Below are 24,866 nucleotides of genomic sequence, written 5' to 3'. Positions count from 1 at the left end.
GCTGGCACTCTGCACCCACGGCGTCAGGGCAAGCACCGCGGTTTTATGTCCACTGTGCCTTGTATGGATCTTCGTATATTCCAAAATACCAGTCCGTCCCCCAGACCCCCTGTCAGGCTGAAACCTGAACCTCATCTCCCTCCCCTCAATCCAGCAGCATCTACTCTCCCAGGGATTTTTTTTTAACTCGAGCCCTCCTTCCTCCCTTGACCTGCTTGCCCTGGCCTGGCCAAGAGATGCACCTTCACTTTCACATTAAAGAGGGAATTACAAGCAGCAGAGCACAGGTCAAGCTCTGACCCAACCACATGCCATTGTGTCAGTGAATTCCAACTGATTGAAGAACTTCTCTGTGTTACTATGACCAATGTGTAATTTATTAAAAGTAACAGCTTTATTGTGGCCAAGCCTAAAAAACTAAGCACATATTAATATTAGGGTGCATACTGACTGTCAAATATGTTATTTTGTTCACATACATGTTAGATTTAAAAAAAAAATTGAATTCTACTGCTTGACCAACTGATTCTCCAAACTAGTACTGTCTCCACTGAATCAGCTAAGCTATGCTGTAGGTCATAATACGGAAATAAACAAAGAATTCAACAAAAATCTACTTATAAATGTTTTCTGTAACCTTGTCTAAACTTGGTCTTTCCAGTCCTTGGTCAGACTTTTCTTAAAAAACATAGCTGGAACCATCAAAACCAAATTTATTAGGAAAAAATGGACAATGTCCAAATCCCAAAGAAACAACACCAATAACTAAAATGTAAGTTGATAGAAGTAAAGTTAAGATTATTACTGTGAGCATAACTTTTTTTTTTATTATTTCTCTGGGATTTCTTTTTGTTGTTATTTGTGAACAAGAAAATGAAATGTTAAAAAAAAAAATCAAAGTGAGGAGAGAAAACACAAACCTACAATTAAAAAGAGATTTGCAAAGTCTGTTTTTTCCTCATAAAATATTACAGACTCAGAATCAATGTGTGTTTTCCTCAACTTGCTGAGTATTGAAACTGGAAGCTCCCAGACCCATTAATTAACTAACCCCTAATGCTTCTTTGAGAATAATGAAGTGTTACTGGCAGTTAAACTCTCTGGTTATGGGGACTCAATACTGGGTCGGCAGGGTTGTTTGTTTCGGTCCAGTCTCTTGGATTATGGATTAATCTGCAGACCTCGGACAACCTTAAAGTGTTGAGCTGACCAATCAACGGTTCAGTTATGTCATGTTCACAGTGCAGTCAAACTTTCTGAGAGCCTTGTCTGTTTGGACAAAGACCATTGATAATAGGTTGTGAGATCCAGTTATAAGACCAGTCCTACTGTGGCTCATGTAAAAAGAAAATTTCCCTTGAGATAATAATAACTAAAAGGAACAAAATTTCCAGCGTTCCGTTAAATGCATGTCAGTAAATTGCTCGCTCATATGCAGTTTAATTGTCCAGTAGGATGGTAACCGGATTTATTTACCTTCACAGCAACATTCCTGACAAAATAGCACATATATGCCAGAGTTATCTATTGTGAAGCTGAGCCAGAAAGGTGATGAAACGTCTGTGTGATCTCTATCATGTACCTCTCTTTAGATAGGCCCAGGTGAGTGAGCTTGAAAGGGGGTCTTTGTCATGAGGAGAGGCACAGTAATTCCAGGGTCACGACCTTCTAGAGAGCCCCCGTCATTCCACATACAGGAAAGAAAGATCTGAAACCACCATCTGAGCTCTGGTCTACCAGGTCTAAGAGCTGTCTGGTATATTGGAATTGTTTAAGCTAGAAGTTGGTAAAAAAAAACAACATCGCTGAACAGGCATTTCATCTTTTTTGTCGTATGGTTTTATTCCACTTTCTTGCTGTCCTCATCATCTTTGATTATAAAAAATAATCCTGGTTTTGAAGGAGTTTCTGTATTTTTGTCATTTGAAGTTTAACAGGGGACCACAACCAGCGATTACGCTAATGAGTCCTGCAACGAAAACATTTCAGGAATTTAAACAGCCCGTTACCCAGCTGAATCAATAATCTGTGGCCTTTAGACAATAGAGGGAGTATACAGTGCCATTCTGCTCCAACACTGTCTAGTTTGCTGTGTCAGGTCAAGTCTTTGTTGCTGTGTCACGTTAGGGAAAAGACAAAGTTGCACTTCTAAGTTGCTTTATTTTGGGGATTGACTGAGAGTCTGTGATTGCACAGATGTTAAAATAGGTTACAGGATATAATGGTTCCTTGAGTACAGAAAAAAACTGTAAAAAATAGCTACAGAAACCAAACCACATCGAAATCATATATAGGTACATGCAATAAAGAAAAAAGAGACCATTCAAAAGATCATTCAATTATGCCTTGTCCGAAGAAGCAACGCTGAGCCAAACCAGAAATCAAGATGAATCTAGAGATGCTAAAGAAATTATTGGTGCCATTTATAGCATCCGACAAGTGCCGAGGATGAATAATCTCAAGACAAGAGCGCAGCTGAGATCTGTGGAGCAATCATTCAACATTCATCTGCCACTGCTCTCTTTAAAACGACGTTGCAGCAATGTCATATTCCAGAATACCAGAGCAACTTTCAACTACAGCTCTGTATCAATGTACAGAGTTCATTTCAGCTCTACACATCCTTTTTCTCTGCTGCTCTGACTGTATACTGCCTTCTGCCGTCTCCCAGCACACACAATAGGCCTCTGTGTGCACGGCCCGCGGAATGCTGCGAGATGGCAGGGCAGTGGGATAGCTGCATGGTGAGGATGGGGGTTGGTGGGTGAGGAAGGGTGTGGAAGCTAGGAGGAGGATGAAGGAAGAGGGGGGGTTGGTTTGAGGGTTAGTGGAAGGGGAAGAGATGGCAGTGACGGACGGAACGCGGTGATGGGGGGGCTGACCTCTCACAACTGTACGGGTGCACAGAGGCTCCAGGGGTCTAGAGGGTGTCTAGGTTTCGGCACAGTGACCGCAGCAGAGGGGTGGCTGTGGTCCTCTCTGTACACACAAACTGGTGATGGGAGGGTAGTCAGCACACACCTGGGGAGAGGAGAGGACAGACAGGCCCTGAGGGCTGAGAGCGTCTCACAATGTATCCAGTCCCTCATAAAAACTGACTGGGTCTCTATGTTCAGGTTGTAATTATTCAAAAAGGGACTCAACAGAGGACCTATAAGACGCTAGTGGCTTCAACACACTCAAAGTGCGTTGTTACTGTGTCTGTCACCAATGTTGTGACAAAAGGAAAGCTATCTTTAAGAAATAAAACCAATTTTTAAAAGAAATAAACATATTTAAATAATGTGATTTAATTGCAGATGCAACAAGACTATATAGTCATGCTAGCGGCCCCATGAGGCTGTAATGTGTATTACACACCTGAAAAAGAAGTTGGTTTGTTGGATGAAAAAATTTAGAAACAACTCGCCACTCTTGTCTTACTGCTGGGGCAGAAAATGTAAAGTGAATCAACCATGTTATTACTTTAATCGATGGGGTTTGTCCTTTGTACAATTGACATTTTAGGATATAGTATCTCAGACTTAGCTTGTCAACCTCAGCTTTACTTTGGCACAACTTTCAGCAATTCAAGCTGTTTTTTGTTAGCCTGCAGTAGATGACACCAGCCCTAGCTGTACTTCAGCTCAGTTACTTCATATATGCTAACTAATTTGATGTTAACATGTAGATGGTTGCATGTAAAATATGCCATATAAGCATATAAATTACTGTTAAAATACTAACATTTCTAATTAAACCTGCAATATTTTTTTTTTTTGGCAACGGTAAGGAGTTAAGTTGATATGGTGAACTTGTTATCAAGCAGTTGCTTTACACATCCAGCTAGCCAATGTAAGTCTTTCTTTAAGCTCTGTTTTTGGTCTCTACCAACTCCTGAGAGAAATGTCTGGATCTGATTGCTTAATGCTCCACTATGTTCAGCAGCTACTCATTGTGTCTGTCTGCCATTTGGTGCTTAGCAGGAAGTGTACAGTGGGTTTTTACAGCTTTTTTGTTGAAAACATTTGTCTGCTGAAGGCGAAAAAGATGCTATGTGAACGGTGAGAGTGAAACAAAACAGAAAATGTGTGGGCCAGACAGCTAAACAATGAGCTGAAACTCTCTATAAAGCTCCTCTAACACCTGAATGTGTAGCTTCCTTATATACACGTCTTAATGAAAATACTGATTATACCTGTTTTAAAGTAAAAGTACATCTGAGGCTGAAGGGATTTTAAGGTAGGATTAATCTTCTGGGGATCATAATTGTCACCAGGAAATTAAATCTTCCAAAGTGCAAAGTGCCGGATCAACAGTTTGGAGCAATAGCATGGCTGAAATAACTAAAAGTTCCCTATACTGGAAATAGATAGATAGATAGATCTTTCTGTGTGTGTGTGTGTGTGTGTGTGTGTGTGAGGGTCGATTTAGAGAGGAGATGGAATTCCTTTCACCCTGGGTGGCAGAGGCATAATGGCCCTTATCCTTTCATTTGAGAGATGCATGAAATGATGCATTAAATCTCTACAAGCATTTAACAGTTTCTAATAAGGAGCTTTACTTCACAATGTACTGTTCTTATTTCATGCCTCTACTTAATATCAAATTATTACCGTGCAGGCAGTCTAACGTTTGACAGTGGAGCAGATTTTTGGCTTAACTGAAACTGGAAATGGTTTAAATAAAGGTGTTTTAGGCACTTTGTCTCTGTGGTAATGAAACACTCAGTATAATACAAGTGCTGTGTGGTAGCCTGAGCAGAATATGTTTCAAGGCCCAGAGGGGCTTTGAGTGATTTGGAAAAATAAGCATACATCAGTCCTATGAAAATGGAAGTGTAATTGGTGTAATGTGGCCAGAAAAGGCTGATAATGAGGATAAGTAATGTGTACCATTGCTTTGAATTGCTTTAGAACCAATAAATATCTCTCGCCATGTTCATTACCACACATTTCCTGGCATAAACTTGCTGTACTAAATTCAATTTGAATAAAGTGATAGCCCACATCTCTTTTTAAGTTCTTAGATGCTGTTAACGAGTCTGTATCTTTTATTAGCAGAATTCTTATCTGATGAATCCAAACACAGTTTAAATTTCAACAGCTACTAAATCTTTTCCTTCTTAAAGTCCCCAAAACTGGCTGTCTAAAGTAGTCTCTAAGCCAGGGCTTTATCCAGACCTCCAGATTACTGAGCCTGAATCAAAGCACCAGACCCGGTATGTTTCTTTTCCTGTGTGAGGTGGAGGGGGAAGAGGTTAAGTTTGTGCAGGCTTGGTGTGTGCAGCGAGGGGGGCTTTCTCACACAAGATGGAGGATGAAGGGACAAAGGTGGCATTCATTGGCCCAGGAATGGAAAACATTTTCTCCTGAAAACAGAGAAGCTACAACCGGCAGAGGTACTGCAGAGAGGCCATGGGTTAGCATGCACCCCTTTGGAGAAGTCACACGCCTAGAAATGCAGAAGAGACCACCAGAACCTAGAGAGGCCTCGTTTATTTGGTAATGGAGATAATATCAAGTCACTTTCTGGAGTCTGCTTGGAAATTAATACTACACAGTCTGCAAGCATGATAAAGGTGGAAAGTGAACATGGGCGTAGTGGGTTATCACCAGGATCCTTAACAATCTCATAATTGATTTAAATTGCCTTCATAAGAACCGCCTTAAATAACATTGGAGCAAAATGAAAAATAGTTAAAAAAGTAAGAAAAACAGCAAAAGATTCAATTTCCCAGCTGATTTCCTTAGTATGTTGTAAAATGCAGTCATACAGTCCAACCATTGTGTTACCGAGGAGGATCTCACACAGCAGCTGACATCAAAGACAGGAAGCCAGGCCTCAAAACTCAAGAAATTAGAAATTATTCAATAAATTGTGTTTGAAGCACCAGGCAACCTGCCAAAAAACCCCTATGGAGAGGAAGGATCTCAGACACGGCTGTGATGTGTCCTCTCAACAAAACAACAAAGAAACAGAGACTGACCTGAGTATAGGGTCCTGGTGTGAGTACACCACCTAGAGGACAAGATGGTAAGGTTTCAGTGAGTCAGTGTGGGAAAGTCACCATAGGGTGTCGCTATCTAACAGCAGTAGAAAGAATTATTACCTATTTACAATATTGAACAGACTGGACAACAACACACGTATGATCATTTACACGAGCTGAATAAATGACTAATAACAGATTCAATCTAACTAATGACAGATAAAGCTGACACACTTTATTCTAGAGGATTTTATAACTGACTCATCAAATAAATGCTAAACAGATATTTGAGATGCAGATCATGAAATATAAAGTCTTCCTCAGAGCTAATAGTAAAAAATGATGATTGTTTAACCTCAATCATATGAACAGTAATAAGAAAAACAACAAATAATACTGGGTGATTTTGTAGTAGTAACAGTAGTTCTGCTACAACAAAACATATAAAAGTAATGTATATAATTAACTGCACAAACATTTGCAGAAAACAGAATAAATATTATTATTTAAACACAAGTAAAATATATAAAACTACACAAAATGAACAGTTAAACAACTCCAGCCTTTGAGTCATTTCTTTGATTAAATAAACCTGCTTTCTGGCACATGTCCACTTCACTGTTACAGCTTCTTTCTTGCTATATGAGCTCATACCAGCTTTTTTAACTAAATTTTAAGTCTACATTAAACTTTTGGGCACAGTTATCACTACAGTAACTTATGTCCACACAGTCCAGAGTGATATTATTCATCTCTCTTTTTTTTATATATATTCTTTGAATTTGTAATATTATACACTGCAACTCTACATCCATATACTGTTTCTGAAGGATCATTAACTACACTCTAAGACTACATTAAGTGCAGTGCAAGTAAGACTACAACTAAAGTATGAAAGTTATTCCCCTCCCTCTTTATAATCAGCAGCTGCAGTAGAAAGCCACAGCTACCGGTTTAGCTTCAGTAGCTGCTGGTTATTGACCCCACCATCTGAACCAACGTGTTGTCAGTGTCACAGCCCCGCCCCCGAGTAACAGCCCTGTGATCCAGTCTGTAAGACAGCAGCTGCTATTAAAGCTCTGAGGACCAGGGGGTACTGGTCACAAGTATCTCTCTCTAGATCAGCTACTGGGGGCGAAAAATAAACTCCCTTTTGAATTATTAAAGATTAGGGTCTACTTATCACAATGCATTGCCTGAAAAGTCTGAGGACAGCTAACCCGGGAATCTTGCAGGTATTTAAAAATGCAGGGGTCTCCGCCAGAGCTGGAGCTGACAACATTGTTTTGTCCAGGACGCAGCAACCTGTTCTTGTGCCCTGCTGGGCCGCAGCATCACCCCACACCCACAGAGCCTTTCATCACCAGAAGGGCCCTGATGTGGACCAAGGACACGCAAAGTAGGTCACAGTAAACTGTCTCTAAATGAATAAATCACCATTAATTAGCCAAAATATTATTCGTTATTATTCGTCATCACTTTCCCCACAATATTCTCAGACACAATAATCCCGAGGGAGCTGTCTGGTGTACTTAAATTGTCTGGTTATAGTTACTTAGCTAGTAATCTCATAATAACTTCTTTTATATTGTAAAGTTCATGGTATAGTGGGAGTTGTTAAAAGGCTGTACCATTGTTGTGCAGTAAAATCTCAGTTTTTAGTTCTTCTTTTTTTTGTACAATATACTTACCAGTGTTCATTTTTTCTTGCCAGAGAAGATCAATACCACATTTATACTGCTAGTTAAAAGACAGCTGATGCTAACGTTAGTTTGGCAAGGACTGGAAAACAGGTGAAAACAACCAGCCTGGATACATCCAGAGATTTAAAATAAAGAAAGAAAGAAAGAAAAACTCCCACAAACACCTCAGCACCAAGCTCACCAATTAACATCATACAGTATATTGTTTGTTTTAAGTTGTAAACAAAGAGTTAAAACAAGTTGTGTTTTTTGGATGGCGCAGTCATCTTCAGGAGAATCGGCTGGTTGCCAGGTAACCTCAGGCTAATGATAAGATGTTAGGAAGTTACTGCGCCCAAAACAAGAAATAGTCCGGAAACTGCTGCCCTTAAAACTGCAATATGTTGCTTTTACAGCTCATTTTTTGGTAAAGTTTAAGCAAACAATCTATCATTCTTATTATTTACTCTTGGCAGGAAAACTAACAAGCATTTCCCTCCCAAAAAAGCAATTATAATATATATTTCACAGATTACTGTTATTATTATTATGATTTGAATGCAGTATTTGAGCTACAAGTGCAGGCATAGGAGTAGCATTTTGATATTTCATTCTACCATTTTACAGTTGTGTATTTCACATTTTCATCTTTGTTTTTAAAAAAGTGTTTTTTTTTAACATAAAGATTTGTATGATATTTCAAAATATATGTATGCTACAACCAAACAATAAAATAAGGAATAAGGAAAACGAAAGGAAAGAAAAACACACTGTATACTGAATTTATCAGTCCTTAATTGTATGCTTATATTTTATGTACGTAAAGTGGTAAAGTGGCACAGAGGCCACTGCCCCTCTCGTACACACACTTACTGTTAAGAACTAGCTCAATAACGGGATGTTTGCCAGTATTTTCACTACTGGTCATGTTATTGACATAAACATTGACACACAGCTCATGGTTTTGAGTTGATACATTGGCGCCAGTTCAATTTAGAGATCACAGTGTATTGTGTGTGTGTTGTTTTTGCAGAAGTAGGTTGATGTCCAGTATGGAGGACCTACTTTTCTACACCATCACTGAGGGCAAAGACATGATCCCTCTCTCCCAGTTCATCTCCGTAAGTCAACAACGCATCCACACCTCCCCTGTCACGCTGTGACTGTTTTGATTTTCCCTAGCATTTGTGGACATACCCTGCTGCGATATTGTATTACCTAAAAGCACCTATGACTTTAGTTAAATCAACCTTGGGGAGTGACATAGGAGCCCACAACAGGAATCCAGAGCTTCTCCAGCTGAGTGCAGGGTCAAGTTTAAAAGGTGTGAGGGACTTAATTATGTAATAGCACTAAATATAGTGGGTGTAACTGTGAAGTAATCATCAGAGAGCAACATGGATTTTTTCACATTGAAGTTTAATTACTTTTCGGCTTTAATTACAATAATATCTTATATTTAATTTTGAGTTTATACCAGCAGATATTATAAGAAACCTTATTACATTAAATTCATTTCATTTAAACAACAGAACCTAAGGGCTTTCTTAGTAACTGAAGTAGATTGTAAGGCACAGGGACACATATTACTGAAGAGAGCTGAACCTGTGCCACCGTTCATATTTTTGTCTTGTAAGGTGCCAGTCATATATCGTACATATCTCAGAAGCTGAACAGGACAACAACAACCTTTACAAACTGACCCACCCTCATTTAGCTTCAAGTGGTGCAACCTTTTAGACAGTCACTTGAAAAAAGGCAGACAGGGACATCTGGTGACCTCGGTGTCTATGGCAACTCAGTCATTTTAAAAAGAAACATGCATTTAGAAGAAGAGAGACAGGTGGCTTGTTGTCACACCACGGATGACTGGATGTGTTTGTAGAGGTGACTGGGTTAGGAAACGGATGGTGAAAGTGTTAGTCAGTATCCTTGAATGTACTACTGCGAAAACAAGTCACTTTGACTCATCGTTAGCTTACGAGAATATTTCTTGTTTAAAAAAAAGTTCTATAAGCAGGATGTTAGGATGGGAAATTATTGTACTAGATATAAAATGTTTTGTTTTTTTACTCCATTTACACATTATGTGTAACAACATTTTTCCTTTTATGGTTAAAATACCCAGCCCTGAATTATTTAGCAAATACTGCAGGTGAACCTAGATAAAGTTAAGCCATCTGATGAAACATGTTAGTATCTCCACCAAAAACATTTATAATGTATATTTTATATTCTTTGAATACTGAATACTATTTAGCATACTAATATTGAAAATGATTCATTTTCTTTTCTTGATGAATCGATTAATTGTCTGGTCTATAAAACACAAGAAAATAGTAAAGAAAAGTAGTATGCCGCTTGTTTTGTCTAGTGTCTAATGTCAGTATGGAAGGGCACATGTATACTTTTGTTTCTTTCTCTATTCTGATTGAAATCTCAATAAAACATTTGTTAAAGTTGCTAGAACCACTGAATCTTTATCATGTTTGTTTATAAATTGACCTTAACAATGTTTAAATCATAAAAATTGTTGATAATTAACTTTCTGTCAATCAATTAATCGATTAATTGTTACATCTCTACGTGGAGTGACAATATGTATTTCTAACAGTTTATAGTAAATATATAAAGATTCAGGCATTCATTCATACTTATTATATCATCAAGTAAGATATCAGGTAATAAACTCTATATATTGCTGGCCGAGCTCTCATTCACAAGGCCTCTCTGTGTCTGTTTTGTGTTTTTATTCAATTTATGAAGGCACAACTGCTTCCCCACACAGCCAGCTGAAGGATATAATAAGCACAAAATTTCAGTCAGTTCAGCCTTAACTTTAGCATTTCCCGCCCTGAAGCTAAGAATCACTCACAGGCATTCAATAACAGCAGCAGCAAGCTAACAGCCATGTGCTTCATTGGTCTGTTTGCTCACTGAAACGTTTTTTTTTAGATGAGATGACTCAATAAAACACTGGAGCCTCTCTGGTCGAGAGGGTCGTGCACATGGTGTCCTCAAAATAGACTCGTGTGGTTCATACAGTGACTGTCAGCCTGACGTGTGACTTACGAGAGGGATTCCAGTAATCTGGTCTACTCCTGTGTTTCCTCCTCAGTCCCACGTGGGCACTCCTGAAGTCCCCTATCTATATATTCCATCTACACATATTTGATATCCTGCCAGATGACATCACATAAACACTACTGTGCATGAAGTGTTTGATAAAGTGTGCAATCTGTGACTTATCACTTCTTTTTCTCTCCCTTGTGTATTAATTGGCTCATACCCACCTCGTCTGCCTCCTCTCCAGGCTCTGAGAAAAACAGGTTTGTTGACGTCTGACCCTCGGCTGCGTGACTGTGTCCATCAGATGCGACAATCCACACGTGACTCTGTCGGGCCAGTCATGATGGACAAGACGCTGTTCAGAAGGTGAGAAAAGCTTTGGTTATTTATGGAGAAAGTTATGCACACCATTTTTCAAATGACAGTGGTAAACTTTTACCTGCATGTGAAAAGCATACTGAACGCCCTCTGTATTTGTTAAACGCTCGGTTTATATTACTGCTGCATAGCCAGTTTGGCCTGGTGTTAATTCTAATGTTGTTTCAAGCAGATTTCCCACTCCCTTGGAATTTGAATATTCAGAATAGTTTCAGGACCTTCCCAAAACAATCGTGGGGGAAAAAATGGATGAAAGCCTGAAAGGTGCAAGATTAGATAAGGTTATGTAAGGTTATGGCTCTTTTGCTCTTAACTAAAGGTAGTAATAGGAGGAGTAATCTGTGGTCAGCGCTATTTGAGTCCAAGAGACTGACAGAGACAGGCGTTTTATGGCTGACAGCTGCTGCTAACCAAATTCACACATGACAGCCAAAGCAGTGCAGAGTGCATAAAGACAGAGGGTCTCCAGGGGTTGTTAATGAAAGGGCATCATTCTGGTTGAGCTCCAGACTGTGGCAATTACATTAGGAGACTGAACATATCTGTGAGCTCCGTGCAGAGTGTTGTCCAAACAGTATCATCAGTGAGTGTAATTCACTCAATCTCATCCTTTGGCCTGGAACAGAAGAGGGTTACTGGTTGTCTTCGTCAAACTTAATTGGCCGTGTCCGACTTTATTTGCTTGGTTTTTTATTTTTATTTGTGAGGTTAGCCTTTCCTGAAGAACACTCAAGAGTTCACTATAAATATGCTACTAGAAATAGAGAGAGCTATCTTCCTTTTTTTCCTCTTTTTTTTTAGGAAATGACCCATATGAATAATGCAAGTTCTCTCCACTCTCTGCGCCTGGTGTCCCAAAACCTCACGCTAGCATCGCCTTGGATTAGTGAAGGCTGCAGGCTAGATATTTTAGTTCAGACCAAGCTGTGACAGAACGTGCATACCTTTCCTTGAGAGAATACCGCATTGCTGACCAATTATAGCAGAGGAATTCAATAATAACAGTTTGGATCTGACATAATAAAGGCAGGTGTGTTTGTTTACCCTTTTATCTGGGTGTGTATTGGCCCGAAAGTTGAATCCAGTGAGATGAAAAAACTGAGTTGGAGTTGAGCATTTCAATTAAATGCAAAATTGTTTGGAGTTTCTAAACTTTTTTTGACAAATGGTTGGATCGAGTTCCACAGAAAGAAAGACTTTAGGACAAGAGGCTCATATTACACAGCTTATGTTCTTGCTTATTATAAAAAATGCTGTTCAGTCATAACACTATAACTCAGTGAAGGCTAGTTAACACAACAGATAATGGAGGTTGAATTAGCCGTACAAGGCTGTAGCTATCTCTGTTAGCGGGCTATAACTGTACAACCCTGTGCTTAAAAATTAACAGTGGTTGTTTGGCTGGAGTCCTGGATTGGATTGGTTCACCCAAATCCTAAAACAACCCCCAAAACATATTTCCTTACTTATCTGAATGGTACGTAGCCACGCAGCATAGTTCATTTTATTTGCCAAGATTTATGCCTCTAACCTAATGCAATAGGGGTGAATGGTATTTTATTTATATACAGAAACCTCCCATCACTCAGGATAATCTCACGTTTTTCACTGGAGACATATTTACATGTCACAAAAGAACAGGTGTAAATGATCAAATAAATTATGGCTGAATTCCATTTAGTCGCTGCAGTTTGAGAAACAACTGTGTTTTTACTGCTCCCATTAGGACCAGATTTATTTTGCTATCTGAGTTTGCCCCTTCCCTTTTGTTTGAACATGAACTGTGGTTGTTTGGCTGCTCCTATTAAAGGGTTAGTTGACTCAAATACAAAAAAACAACAACAAACACCTCTTGTGCTTTCTGGACATGTTTTGTTTTGACTTCATAGAGGTTTGATTTATCTGTCTCAGAGATTTCTGCCTCCACCCTGATACAACAAAGGTGAATGAAATTGAATGAAATGGTGTCTTTCCGTAAACAATTATAATTCACAATATATAATGTCAACAGTTATGAAGGGGACTTTTTTTAAATTGAAAACTATATTATTCAAAGTAACCAGCCAATGTTTCTGGAAAGACATGTTGCTAGTGAATTTTTCAAATGTACATTTTCAACACTGTGAGCACCAAAAACCAAATTTAATTCACTTCCACTGTATTCCAGTGGCAGCAGAAATATTGTAACCTGATTGCATCAGTGAGTCCAGCTGATATGTGAATGATATTTCAAAACCTGGGCAAATAAAACCAAAATTATCTGTGTGGCTACATAACACTAGGGGAAGAAAAAAATATATATTTTTGTAATTTGGACAAAAAACAACAATTTAAAGAGTTTACCAATAAGCAGGGCTGCCTCAGAGAGATCTGAGAAATCGTAAAGGTCCAGTGTGAAGGATTTAATGGCATCTAGCAGTATAGTTGCAGATTGTAACTCCCTCACCTCACCCTTCCCTTATTCCAAGTACAAAGGAGAAACTAGAGTGTGTGGACAACATAAAGGGCCTATCAAGAGCTAGTTTTGGTTGGTCCTTTCTGAGCTCTCACTGTAGATAAAAACGACTCATTATAAGTTAACAAAACATAATAGTTCTAATTTTCATGTCATTATACATTAATTAAAAAGTAGTTATGTATATTATATTCCATTTCCGGCAGTAGATCTTCCTAAATGTTAAACACTAAACCTTTAATGTATGACATGAGAGTTTATTCGAAATATAAACAGTTAATCTGATACTAATACTAACTGCACCATATGTATTTTTTTTTATTTTTTGTAATTCTCCTCATGAATTCAGTTCAATCATTTGTCCTGTTGTAGGTGTGTGGGAAACAACATCATGCTGCTAACGAAGGCTTTCAAAAAAAAGTTCATCATCCCAAACTTTGCCAAGTTCACCCAGCAGATCAATGACATGTATGACAGTGCGCAACAGCAGGAGGCAGGACAAGTAAGTGAGATACTAAGACGCGTACTAATTCAGTATCTGCTCATTCATTACAGTTACACTGACACGTGTTTCGTGTTTCATGCAGGTAGCTGATTACATTCCCCAGCTGGCTAAGTTCAGCCCTGATCTCTGGGGTGTATCTCTGTGCACAATTGATGGACAGAGGTACAGTAACATCTTTAATGTATGTTTCCGTTCTGAAAACCTCCACCGTGTGTACTGCCTCACTAACACTCCTCCATTTTTTTTTGTTTTGTTTTGTTTTGTTTTGTTTCTATGCTTTTCCATTACATCCTCATGTCATGCAGACACTCTGTGGGTGACACAAAGGTTCCCTTCTGTCTGCAGTCGTGTGTAAAGCCTCTGGAGTACGCCATCGCCGTGCACAACCTCGGCAGCGAGATCGCTCACCAGTTTGTGGGCAAAGAGCCCAGTGGATTCAAGTTCAACAAACTGTCACTAAATGAGGAAGGTAAGTTATTAGTGTAATCAAGACTTTCATTATCTGCTCTACGCAAGAACAAGCAGTAACAATAATACTGAGTGTTCATGATCCATCCTAGTTTTGTAAAAAGAAAACACACCTTCTTTTCCATTATGTAGAAATATGGAGAAATTCAGTAATTGCAACAGACTCTGGTTATTGGCAAGATAGTGCAAGAGTCATTATTTTACTGGGAAAAAAAGTTGTCCAGATGAACTTTCAGCCAAATTATGTACTGTTTTATCTCACATTTGTAGTCATTTGCTATTACACACTCCAATCTGAAACAAACAGGATTGTACTTTGTGTGTTCAGTTTATTAGCTGATATTACTCCACGTTTCCCCTGATGAACTAATCTCAGCAGTTTATTGCTCTTGTGGTTTGGGGCAATTGAGTAATAACATGCTCTTGTTTCCTGTGCAGATAAACCACACAACCCAATGGTGAATGCCGGAGCTATCGTCATCAGTTCTTTAATTAAGGTAGAAATCTAAAGGCTTGTCAGCAATGAATACACTGATATGACAGATATTTACAGAGGTTTTTACAACATACACACAGAATGTACTACACAGTTGGTCATTAATGAGGAGTGGTGATTAGTGGAATCTCAGGAAGTATCCGGTCAGGCCCAAAAATAGACTTTCTCTTTTTAAACCCAGACCCTATTAAATGTTTTTCCCCTTCAATTATTACTGTGCAGTGTAGCGTTATGCTTCGGCCTCTCTCTGGGTTTAAACACAGTTCAAAGGGGCAATCATGTAGGCCTTCAAACCTAATGAAGAAAAACTACACTTAACAGGATATTCAGATGTTTCTATGTTCCACCAACAAATGCATTATGACAGTTTTTGTTTTTTAGCTGCATCCTCAGTAGAACCAGGAATTTGTCCAAAAAAAAACATTTCACTCATCAAAACAAATGCTTTACTTGCAGCCCATGTTTAAATGAACAAATATATTTTATTGACACAATAAAGTCCAGAAATGTGAAAAGTCTTAGGCAATTAGAACCCATCATGATGTCGCAGGGTTGGTGAAGCTGTAATCAGTATAGGAAACCCACTGATGTAGTCTAGACACTGGTGGTGGTGAGGAAGGAATGAGGAGGAGGCTGAAGGTCTGGATGTGATGACGAGTGGACTTCTTATGAGCTCAATCTGGGCACTGGATGATAAACTGGCATGACAGCTGAAAGCAACAGAGAAGAAAACAAATTTCAAATTCGACAGCAGCAACACATTGGCTGGAGGAGAGTAAACGTCCATAGTCAACTGATTAAAAAGGAGGGAGAGAGAGAGAGAATTGTGAATTAATGATGGATAATCAGAGAGTCACTGCATTTGCACTGAACTTCTTTTTAAATTTTCTAGCCAAAATCATTGTGAAAATGTGACACTGCCAAATTTGCCATCTGCGTGACAGCAGTGCTCCCCAAATTGCTTTTTATGAAACGGGCACTGCTCTAAAACAAAGCAAAGTTTGTGGCACATTTTACAGCAGAACCAACAGTATCAAAACAAGTATGACAATACTGTAAGCTTTCCTGTTAAGTTTCTTGAAAATTATGTTTATTATGATATATTTGAAGGCCTAAAGAATTCCAACTCTGAGTCCAACTCCAAGTGAGAAGCCACAGATTGCTACGTTTCTTAAAGCTGTATCTATTGGTCATGTTGCACTACTCATTTTAGCAGCATTTTCATACAGTCTAGGTTGAAAATCAGTGAACAAACTCACTCCTGACGTATGACGTAAGCGATCACATATCTAATCTCGTTTGTTGGCTTGTCACTTCGTGCTCTTACGGCTGGACTATGGTCGTCACCATCCGACTGACCATCAAACTTATCTGTGAGCTTTGGCCATGCGGGGGTGGAGTTTAGCCATATATAGGTGTGTATGTTACCTTGTGGAGATTTCTCCTGCGTCTCCCAGCTGATCGAAGAGACACTCTGGACCTCGTATCATATGTGGGTCAGGTTCAGCAGCGAGGGAGGAACTCTGTGTGTGGGCCTGACCGCAGGGGCGTGTGTGCTTCTGGCCAATTACAGCCCCCAGAGCAGAAGGTGTGTTAGCCACCCTCGCTTGTGTGCGTGGAAGGAGGACGATATTGTTTGAACACAGTTTAGTTTATTTGCATATCATTTATGTACACACTGAGGAGGTTATACACTTAGATGTTTGATATTTTATGCACAAAGACAGGGAAAGTACAAAGTTCATAAAAGTTGTTTTTGACTTTGAGCAATATTCATGCTCCAGTGGGAACAGCTTTACCTGCAAAAGTTTAAATGTCACAAATTTATATGTTTTGTTCAAAAACTAGATGGCACAGTAACTACCTGGTGGACATAAAATCAACTCTTTTATTGGCTGTGATGTTTAGCTTCTGGTCATCCCTTCAGCTTCACAGTTACATTTGATATCATATTTAACCTTTATAAGTAGAGTAATTAAATATGAATGTGACAACCATCCCTATTTGGTTACTTTACAACTTGGTAATGATCCCTTACTGGTCTGTGAAATTCAAGCACAGTCATAAACAAGCCCTCAGGCCACAGTGTGCACATTGCCACATGGACTGACAGGCACAAAGACATCATGTGCACATCATATCTCAACGCCCACCCAAGATTGGACTTAAAACTATACTTGCTGTCAAGGTACTGAAACACTGCCATCTATAGGGGCTCACTGACTTTTGACGTTTTTCTTCCTCTGTTTACAGCCTCATTCAAATAAAGCAGAGAGGTTTGACTATGTGAGTAAATGCTTTTCATTTTTTTTGTGATTCCATTTATTTTATTTATCTATTTTAATAGTTTGGTGTATGAGTAAATATTGATCTTATTGCAGGTGATGGATTTCTTGAAAAGCATGGCTGGTACAGAGTATGTGGGCTTCAGCAATGCAACGTAAGTACTGTGCAACAGCAACATTATTGTCCTGTGTCACTTGAAATGCATCTTTTTAATACCTGTTATGTTCTTTCAGTTTCCAGTCAGAGAGGGAAACCGGTGATAGGAATTATGCAATTGGTTATTACCTCAAGGAGAAAAAAGTGAGTGGGTTTTTTTTGGCTATTTTATGTTTAATTACAATCACCAAAATGTATATATTCATATATATATTCAGTATTCTTATATACATTTTCTTAATATTTGTTGTTTGTGTTTCTGGGTTTAACAATAGAAAAATTTAATGGTGCCCCCTGGGATATTAAGTATTCTGGATTTTGATTCTGATGTGCTGACTGTGATCTTAATCTTTGCAGTGTTTTCCTGAAAATGCAGATATGATGGCCGCCCTTGACTTCTACTTTCAAGTGAGACTCTTTAACATTGTATTGTATTCTGTGGATGAACATTGTCGAGAGTTAAATGAGAAGATTGATATTGTTCACGTCTGTATGATAAATATAAAGCTACAGCGGGAGCCGGTCAGCTTAGTATAGCACCGTCTGTTGCTTGCCTGGCAACCTCACAGTGACAACAGGACTCAAGGAAGTCACTGCACCCAGCCAAAAAATAGTCTGGCACATAATACACAACTTCTTGTTGGTTCTTGTACGGATACAATTAGATATAACATGTTAACTTGTGAGAGAGCTAAACAGAGCTAGCTGTTTCCCCTTGTTTATAGTCTTTATGCTAAGCTAAGATAACCAATGTGATGTTTGGAATCCATTTTTGTTGTTTCTGGCGGCCCCTGTAGACAAAAGCAGTAGTGTTTCTACCACCTTGTTTCATTGATTTCAAGGGGAATCCGCCAAATTTTGGTTTTTGATTTTTAAATGTTTTAATATTTTTTTATACCAGTTGTGCTCCATTGAGGTGACCTGTGAGTCAGGAAGTGTCATGGCTGCCACACTGGCCAACGGAGGTATTTGTCCAATCACAGGTGAGCGCGTGCTGAGTGCTGAAGCCGTACGCAACACCCTGAGTCTCATGCATTCCTGTGGCATGTACGACTTCTCCGGACAGTTTGCCTTCCATGTGAGTCACCGGGAATTCAAGGACCTGTTTGAAAGCATTGTCGCTCCAGGAGATGTTGAATCCAGGTTTTTAAATGAGATATTTTGTTTCCTCCTCTTGTTCAGGTGGGCTTGCCTGCTAAATCTGGAGTTTCAGGTGCTGTTCTGCTGGTGGTCCCCAACGTCATGGGTATGATGTGTTGGTCTCCACCTTTAGATCGGCTTGGGAACAGTGTTCGTGGCATTCACTTCTGTCAGGTATTTAGTCGCCATCATAGTTTTATTGATTTTTCTTTACCCAATTTGTCTGTATCTGCATGCTTCAAATATTTCATCTCAATCAACTTTTGATTCACTAGGACCTGGTGTCTCACTTCAACTTCCACAATTATGACAACCTGAGACACTTCACTAAGAAACACGACCCCAGAAGAAGATCAGATGATGATCCAGTAAGTTCATTGCAACAAGTGTAGAGGCTGTAATTCTCATTCAGGCTAGTAAGAAACATAGATGCCTCTTGAGTTTAAGAGACTGTATATTATCATATCATATCAAGTAACGTTTGTCTTTTGATCCATTAGAACAAGTCAGTGGTAAAACTGATGTTTGCAGCCTACAGTGGTGACGTCTCTTCTCTGAGGAGGTAAAGCTCAAAGCTCCAACACTAGACGAGTACACAACAGATGGTTGAAACAATCTTAAAAAGACCCTGACCGATATATTGGTCGGCAGACGTATTGATATCGTATCAGTATTGCTGTATATGTCTTTTTTTTTCTTTTCTGGTATATAATGCAGCAATGCTTGTTTCTAGAATTGCTTGACAATGCATGTTAAATTATTTAACATGTTAAAGAATATTTAACTTTAATAGTAATTTGTTCATAAAAGCAGCCTTCTGAGAACCTAAGAGTCATAACAGGGCAAAATCCGTCTATTTTCAGTCCAACTGAGAAATTCACTATTGGGCGCCACATCAGTAATTTTCTGCCTTTAAAAATTGATATCGGTCTCAACAAAAATCGGTTCTCAGGCTCTAATCTTAATGAAACTGTTTGACATTCATACACTTTCTTGCCAAGAGTTTGATGAGAAGATCAAAACCCTTTTAACATCTGTGAAGCTAAAGCCAGCAGACAGGTTAGCTTAGCTTAGCATAAAGACTGGAAACAGGGGGGAGCAGCTAGCTTAGCCCTGTCCGAGGGTTTAAAACATAAGTCTGCTTAACAGCAGCTCTAAAACTCATTGATTAACACATTATATGTAATATACTACTATAAAATATACTAATCGCCTCCTGACTGTAGCTTTACATTCCCCAAAATGTTAAACTATTGTTATAGTTGGTTCGTTCATTCATTCACTGCTTTTCCAAAACATGTCTGCATTCATATTAACAAGTCCTTCACTTGTGTGATTGTAGGGCTACTCAGTAGAGTTTCTGAAAGTTTGCCATCACTCAAATTAACCTTTCTATGTGTGTTCCCTCTCATCTCCTTCGCTCCTTTGTTACCCCTCCAGGTTTGCTCTTTCAGCCGTAGACATGGAGCAGACAGACTACGACTCTCGCACAGCGCTCCACATCGCTGCTGCAGAAGGTGACACTTCATTATTAGTTCATTCATTCTTCAATAATCTTGGCTTTGATATTCAAACTAGAATGAATCAAATATGCCACTGGGATTGTCTTTCAGGTCACGTGGAAGCTGTTATCTTCCTAACTGAAATATGTAAAGTGAATCCCCACATGAAAGACAGGTAGGGATTTAAATATAAACTATTTCATCTGATATTAGATTTTAAAAATGGTAGAAGGATCCATCTCCATATTACTAACCATAACAATCCATCCATCTCCATATTACATTGTGTTACCTATCAGATGGGGGAACACACCCATAGATGACGCCATGCAGTTTGGCCATGATGTTGTTGTTTCAGTCCTGCAAGAGTACCTGGGTGTGTACACTGACGCAGACTCACCGGGCGACACAGAGGAGCAGAAGACCACGCTGGACACGGTGAAGAGCATCGTTTAAACCACGGGGGATCATGAGGGCTTGAAAATGTATTTTATTGTACACCTGAGAGGACTGAAAGGACACAGGATGATTGAGAGACATGATGAATGAATGGGTTTTCTTTAATATGATAATGAACTATATATAATGTGGGGAACATCCTTTAGACTGTTGAAAAGCTATACAGTGCATGGTTAAGTCCCTTTGCAATGCATTTCATTAAAATTCATGTTGCTTTTCAACAATATAAAGTATCAACAAAGCACTATATAAATAGACGATGTGTTGCTTGTGTGGAGAAAAATTATAATTTAAGCCTTGAGTTGCAATTTTAATGAATGTTTTTTGTGCTTATGTTATGACAGAAAATACCAAAGAGATGTAAATATATATATAATATATTGTGCTTATTTATTTTTTAAATGCTGAAATATATTTAGCTTCATCAGTATGCCATTTAATCAGGGGATTTTATGCATCCTGTGTAATAACTGTATAAATATTCTCAAAGCTGCTTCATTCATTATTCTACCTCAACAGGAGGTGATGGAGTTGCATAACACTGAAAAGACTGTTTCATTGTAGTTTTTGCCAATTCACTGAGACTCATGGTCCAGTTTATTCACTGCTAACTTCTGTTGGTCATTTTCTTTTTTCTTTTTGGAAGAATTACTCTTGCGTTATTAGAGTGAGCTCTACTAGTGGTGGTTACTAGTGTATCACAGAAAACATCTGCATGTCTCAGGCGCTGGGAACAGTGCACAGTTGGGTTACTCTAACACTAAATATATAATTACATTTATGCAAATGACTGTTGCAAACTAGACATACATTTGTTTGAAGTGATACTTTTTGACATGAAGAAAATTAAAGCTTTTGCTCGTTAGTATGCAGTGTACTGAGAAACTCAACCACCATTTTTCTTCATCTTAAGTGAAATGATTCCTCAGGTCTACTCAAGCTTTTGTCTGTGACTGTAAATATACATCATCCTGCTGTAAATAACAAAGAAATTAAAGCAATTTCAGTGAAGTTATTTTATTAAACAATATACAGTATGAACATGGAAAAAAAAAGGCTTTGTGTTGATTTCAGCTGTGTGGGTAACGACAGAAGACAGTGTAAACTGACAACTTGGCAGTTAATGTCCCCCTCAAAAAACAACCACACATCCTTTTCACATCCATTAGTCTGAGAGGTAATACATGAGGTACACACACACACACACATATACAGCGTCTGTGGTATGGCTGCCTGAGGCTGGACGACATACACAAAGTATGAACTTGCATTGTTAAGAGTCATGACTATGAACCAATGGGACCACAGAGAATTAACCATCACATGCAACTGAATTGATTTGCACAGATATTGCCTGTGGCCTTTCACGGCAGTCACAATCATCCCCACCGCAGTTCCTCCCGCTTCACTTCAGGCCTTCGGGCTCCTCCAGGCCAGAGTGTGTGAGCAGCTCCCCGTCCCAAAGTCCAAACGCAGGGCAGAGGGGAGCCTTGAACTGGACCCTGAGGGCGTGAATGATCGTGCGGTGTCCGACGTCCACCAGCCCCAGAAGGCCGGCGTCGTAGTCAAGCAGGATGCCTACGCGGTCCGGCTTCCCCACCAGCGTCACAGGAACTATCTTATTGCTGGTCATGGCGAACCACTTGCGTTGAGCGTAGCCGAACACCCAGGAGGAGCTGTTGGTGCCCACGCAGTCCTCTCGGGACATCAGCGCCTCGGCCACACCCAGACGAAACTCTTGAGACTTTTTGACCGTCACCTCCCAGTAGTGCCGCCCGCTGCCGATCTTCTCATCGCCGAACACGACGGCCCAGTCTCGGAAGCGATTGGGGTTGTCCTGCAGGTGGCTGGGGTCCAGACCCAGCATGCGGTAGATGACGCCAGTGTCTTTCTTGAAGAGGTCCAGACTGCTGTGAGCCGTTCGCTCATCAAGCCTGAACTGAAGATCTGAGGAGAGCAGGGAGAAAAAGACAATATTTTTCAATGATGACTTTCAGTTTGATGTTTAATAATGGATGAGGCAATGGAGTCTGCCTTACCCAAATCTGGCTCTTTGTTTATGCCGTCAGTGTCTATAAAATTGATCTGAATATTATTTATGAGCTGCACTTAGAGCAGATCAGGTCTTGCAAATGTATTCAAAACAATGGCTCCCAAACTGGGCAGAAGAAAAGCTGAATAAACGTTTTTCAGAACAGACATTTTGACATGGTAAAGTGACTAATAACATTAATTGCTACTTTGTATTGCTGGAAAAGAGCCATTATTACTATTACTGCTAAGTATGCATGGGAAAAAAAGTCTGCTGAAAAACAAAAGGCCTAAATCTGATTCATTTAGGAACAATAAGGAAACCAGAGTGCTCTGAACCTAACAAATCTATGAAGCTTAGAGTTGGAACAATTAATTCCTGTGTCCGTGTACTTTGTAGGTATGCTCAGCTCTGCCCGGAGCAGATAACCATATAAAGAAAACTGTGGCGTAAGGATCAGAGCAGTCGGATTTCTGAGCTTTTTACTCACAGGGATGCTTTCTGAGGGCATACGTTTCACGCACCCATTATTTGCACTCCCTGACCTCATCACCGTGACCATTGTAAGAAATTACATACATGTCAAAAAATAAGAGAAGTGTTTTAAGGAAAAGAAAGAAAAAAAAAAATAAAACTGGATGGCTCCCATCGCCCGGAAAAAGACACTTAGTCAAACTAAAAGATAGTCAATTGACAAAACTATCTAAGAGGCAGGAGATGGCCGGGCCTTGTAAAAACTCTTGTCTTTTTGGGAAACTAAAGAAACTAATGCAAAACATTGCTGAAACAAGTTCTTGATCATAGGTCAATAAAACTAAACGTGGCTCCTAATGGTACTCAGCAGTGTTGAGTGTGACCTGATCATGAATTCCAGTTCACATTTTGACAGCTGCAAATAAAAGATGTTGAATCCACTGATCTACTGTAGGTCTCTTTTGCAGTCTCAGTGAGATTACCTGACATTATGTTTACTTATGTATCATTTCAAGTCATTACCTTGCAGAGAAGATTAAAGCACAGCAAACAAAGTGTGTGTGTGTGTCGTTGTGTGTGAGGCAGATGGCAGAAAACTCCACCCTCCTGAGCAAACCAAGGAACAAACACAGTGTCTACCAATTTTACTTTTTACTTTTTTTTGTCTCAACCTGAAAAAAGAGTTCCCCTCATCCAATCCTAACACTTGAGATATCATTGGGAAGGCCAGGGTGTCCTCTTTGGAGCTCATTGGGGCTTAGTGGGGTAGCTTAAATAAGTCAAGAGATATAGCCCAAAAACCAATGTCCACTACAGAGGACATCAACTAATAGGCTGGGTCTCAGGAGGATACACCTATTATCGGACAAACAGCTAAACTACCGCGTGTTTGCGTTTCAGATACTACTGAGTGTGTAAAAAATAAAAAAAATAAACATTACGTAACATAGTCTAATTAAGAGTTGTGGCTTAGACGCATGCGCACTTCAGACCGTAAAGCCAGGTGAGGGTTTTGTTTACAGAGGTCTCACCGGACTTCCTTCGAGCTTTTGGCTCTTGTTGTTACGTGTGACGCGTTAACGGTTGTATTCATTCGTTACCACGGCTACAGCCCGGTTACAGTTGCGTTGCTGTGGCAGGAAGTGCCCGGTACTAACGGGGAAAAGTCAAACAACAAACAAAAACAAACATCGGTCATTAGCTGCTCGACGACCTCTGGGCTGCAGCTACGACTACTTTGTTTACAAACACAAACACAAACACTCACGGCTCCCGGTCGAGGTGGATATGTAGCATCTCCTCGCTGGCAGGCTGACAGCCCGCCTGTGTCCGGCTGTCAGGGAGGTGGCGGTCCGTCCCGCCAGGCAGAGACAGAGACGAGCTGCACTAACGGGCATCGCCATGTTTTTCCACTGCTGGTGTTGCTCACATGGTTTGGCTCCTTCTTCTGCTCTTGGTAATGTGGCAGATAGCGCGCTCTGCTGCCCCACCACCACCACCACCCCCTGCAGGCCTGGAGAGGAACACCTCCAGCCAGCACCACGGACAGCAGCACGGCCTCTCAAAAAGTCTCAAAATGTGCAGCTGTGACACTCAAGTAAGTATACTACGACGGAGTATTAGGGCCATACTACTTTTTTGGAAATTACGAGAATAAAGTCGTAATAATACGAGAATAAAGTCCTAATGTTACGAGAATAAAGTCGTAATAATACGAGAATAAAGTCCTAATGTTACGAGAATAAAGTCCTAATGTTACGAGAATAAAGTCCTAATAATACGAGAATAAAGTC

At 39.7% G+C, this 24,866-nt stretch overlaps 2 protein-coding genes across 2 annotated transcripts; one reads left to right on the top strand and one right to left on the bottom strand.

Moving 5' to 3' along the window:
- Positions 1 to 7,158: 7,158 nt before the first annotated feature.
- Positions 7,159 to 21,578, top strand: gls2a (glutaminase 2a (liver, mitochondrial)). The gene is made up of 18 exons (XM_035656135.1): positions 7,159 to 7,370; positions 8,687 to 8,774; positions 10,967 to 11,088; positions 13,928 to 14,057; positions 14,143 to 14,222; positions 14,366 to 14,529; positions 14,967 to 15,025; positions 17,278 to 17,310; positions 17,406 to 17,464; positions 17,544 to 17,610; positions 17,824 to 17,874; positions 18,368 to 18,544; positions 18,649 to 18,780; positions 18,882 to 18,974; positions 19,107 to 19,168; positions 20,047 to 20,123; positions 20,220 to 20,283; positions 20,408 to 21,578. Exons 1-18 carry the CDS (start codon positions 7,159 to 7,161, stop codon positions 20,562 to 20,564), a joined length of 1,827 nt encoding a protein of 608 aa, XP_035512028.1. The 3' UTR covers positions 20,565 to 21,578.
- Positions 21,189 to 24,519, bottom strand: spryd4 (SPRY domain containing 4). Its single transcript, XM_035656137.1, has 2 exons — positions 24,341 to 24,519; positions 21,189 to 22,514 (listed from the first exon to the last, which is right to left on the bottom strand). The coding sequence occupies exons 1-2, from the start codon at positions 24,474 to 24,476 to the stop codon at positions 21,973 to 21,975; spliced, it is 678 nt and encodes a 225-aa protein (XP_035512030.1). The 5' UTR covers positions 24,477 to 24,519; the 3' UTR covers positions 21,189 to 21,972.
- Between the last annotated feature and the right edge of the window lie 347 nt (positions 24,520 to 24,866).

The sequence above is a fragment of the Morone saxatilis genome, unplaced genomic scaffold (genome assembly GCF_004916995.1).
Source record: "Morone saxatilis isolate NCDOM2014 unplaced genomic scaffold, NCSU_SB_2.0 Contig15, whole genome shotgun sequence".
Taxonomy (NCBI): Eukaryota; Metazoa; Chordata; class Actinopteri; family Moronidae; genus Morone; species Morone saxatilis.
Note: the sequence above shows the minus strand (reverse complement) of the source record. Positions and strands in the feature narration are given on the sequence as shown.

What these genes read in the sequence shown, in the direction of transcription:
- gls2a (XM_035656135.1), top strand. Translation starts at nt 7,159, where the DNA reads ATGCATTGCCTGAAAAGTCTGAGGACAGCTAACCCGGGAATCTTGCAG. An exon ending in TGCACAATTGATGGACAGAG is followed by an intron (nt 14,223 to 14,365) that starts GTACAGTAACAT and finishes CATGTCATGCAG; the next exon opens with ACACTCTGTGGGTGACACAA. An exon ending in AATCCCCACATGAAAGACAG is followed by an intron (nt 20,284 to 20,407) that starts GTAGGGATTTAA and finishes GTTACCTATCAG; the next exon opens with ATGGGGGAACACACCCATAG.
- spryd4 (XM_035656137.1), bottom strand. Translation starts at nt 24,476, where the DNA reads ATGGCGATGCCCGTTAGTGCAGCTCGTCTCTGTCTCTGCCTGGCGGGA. An exon ending in ATCCACCTCGACCGGGAGCC is followed by an intron (nt 22,515 to 24,340) that starts GTGAGTGTTTGT and finishes TGCTCTCCTCAG; the next exon opens with ATCTTCAGTTCAGGCTTGAT.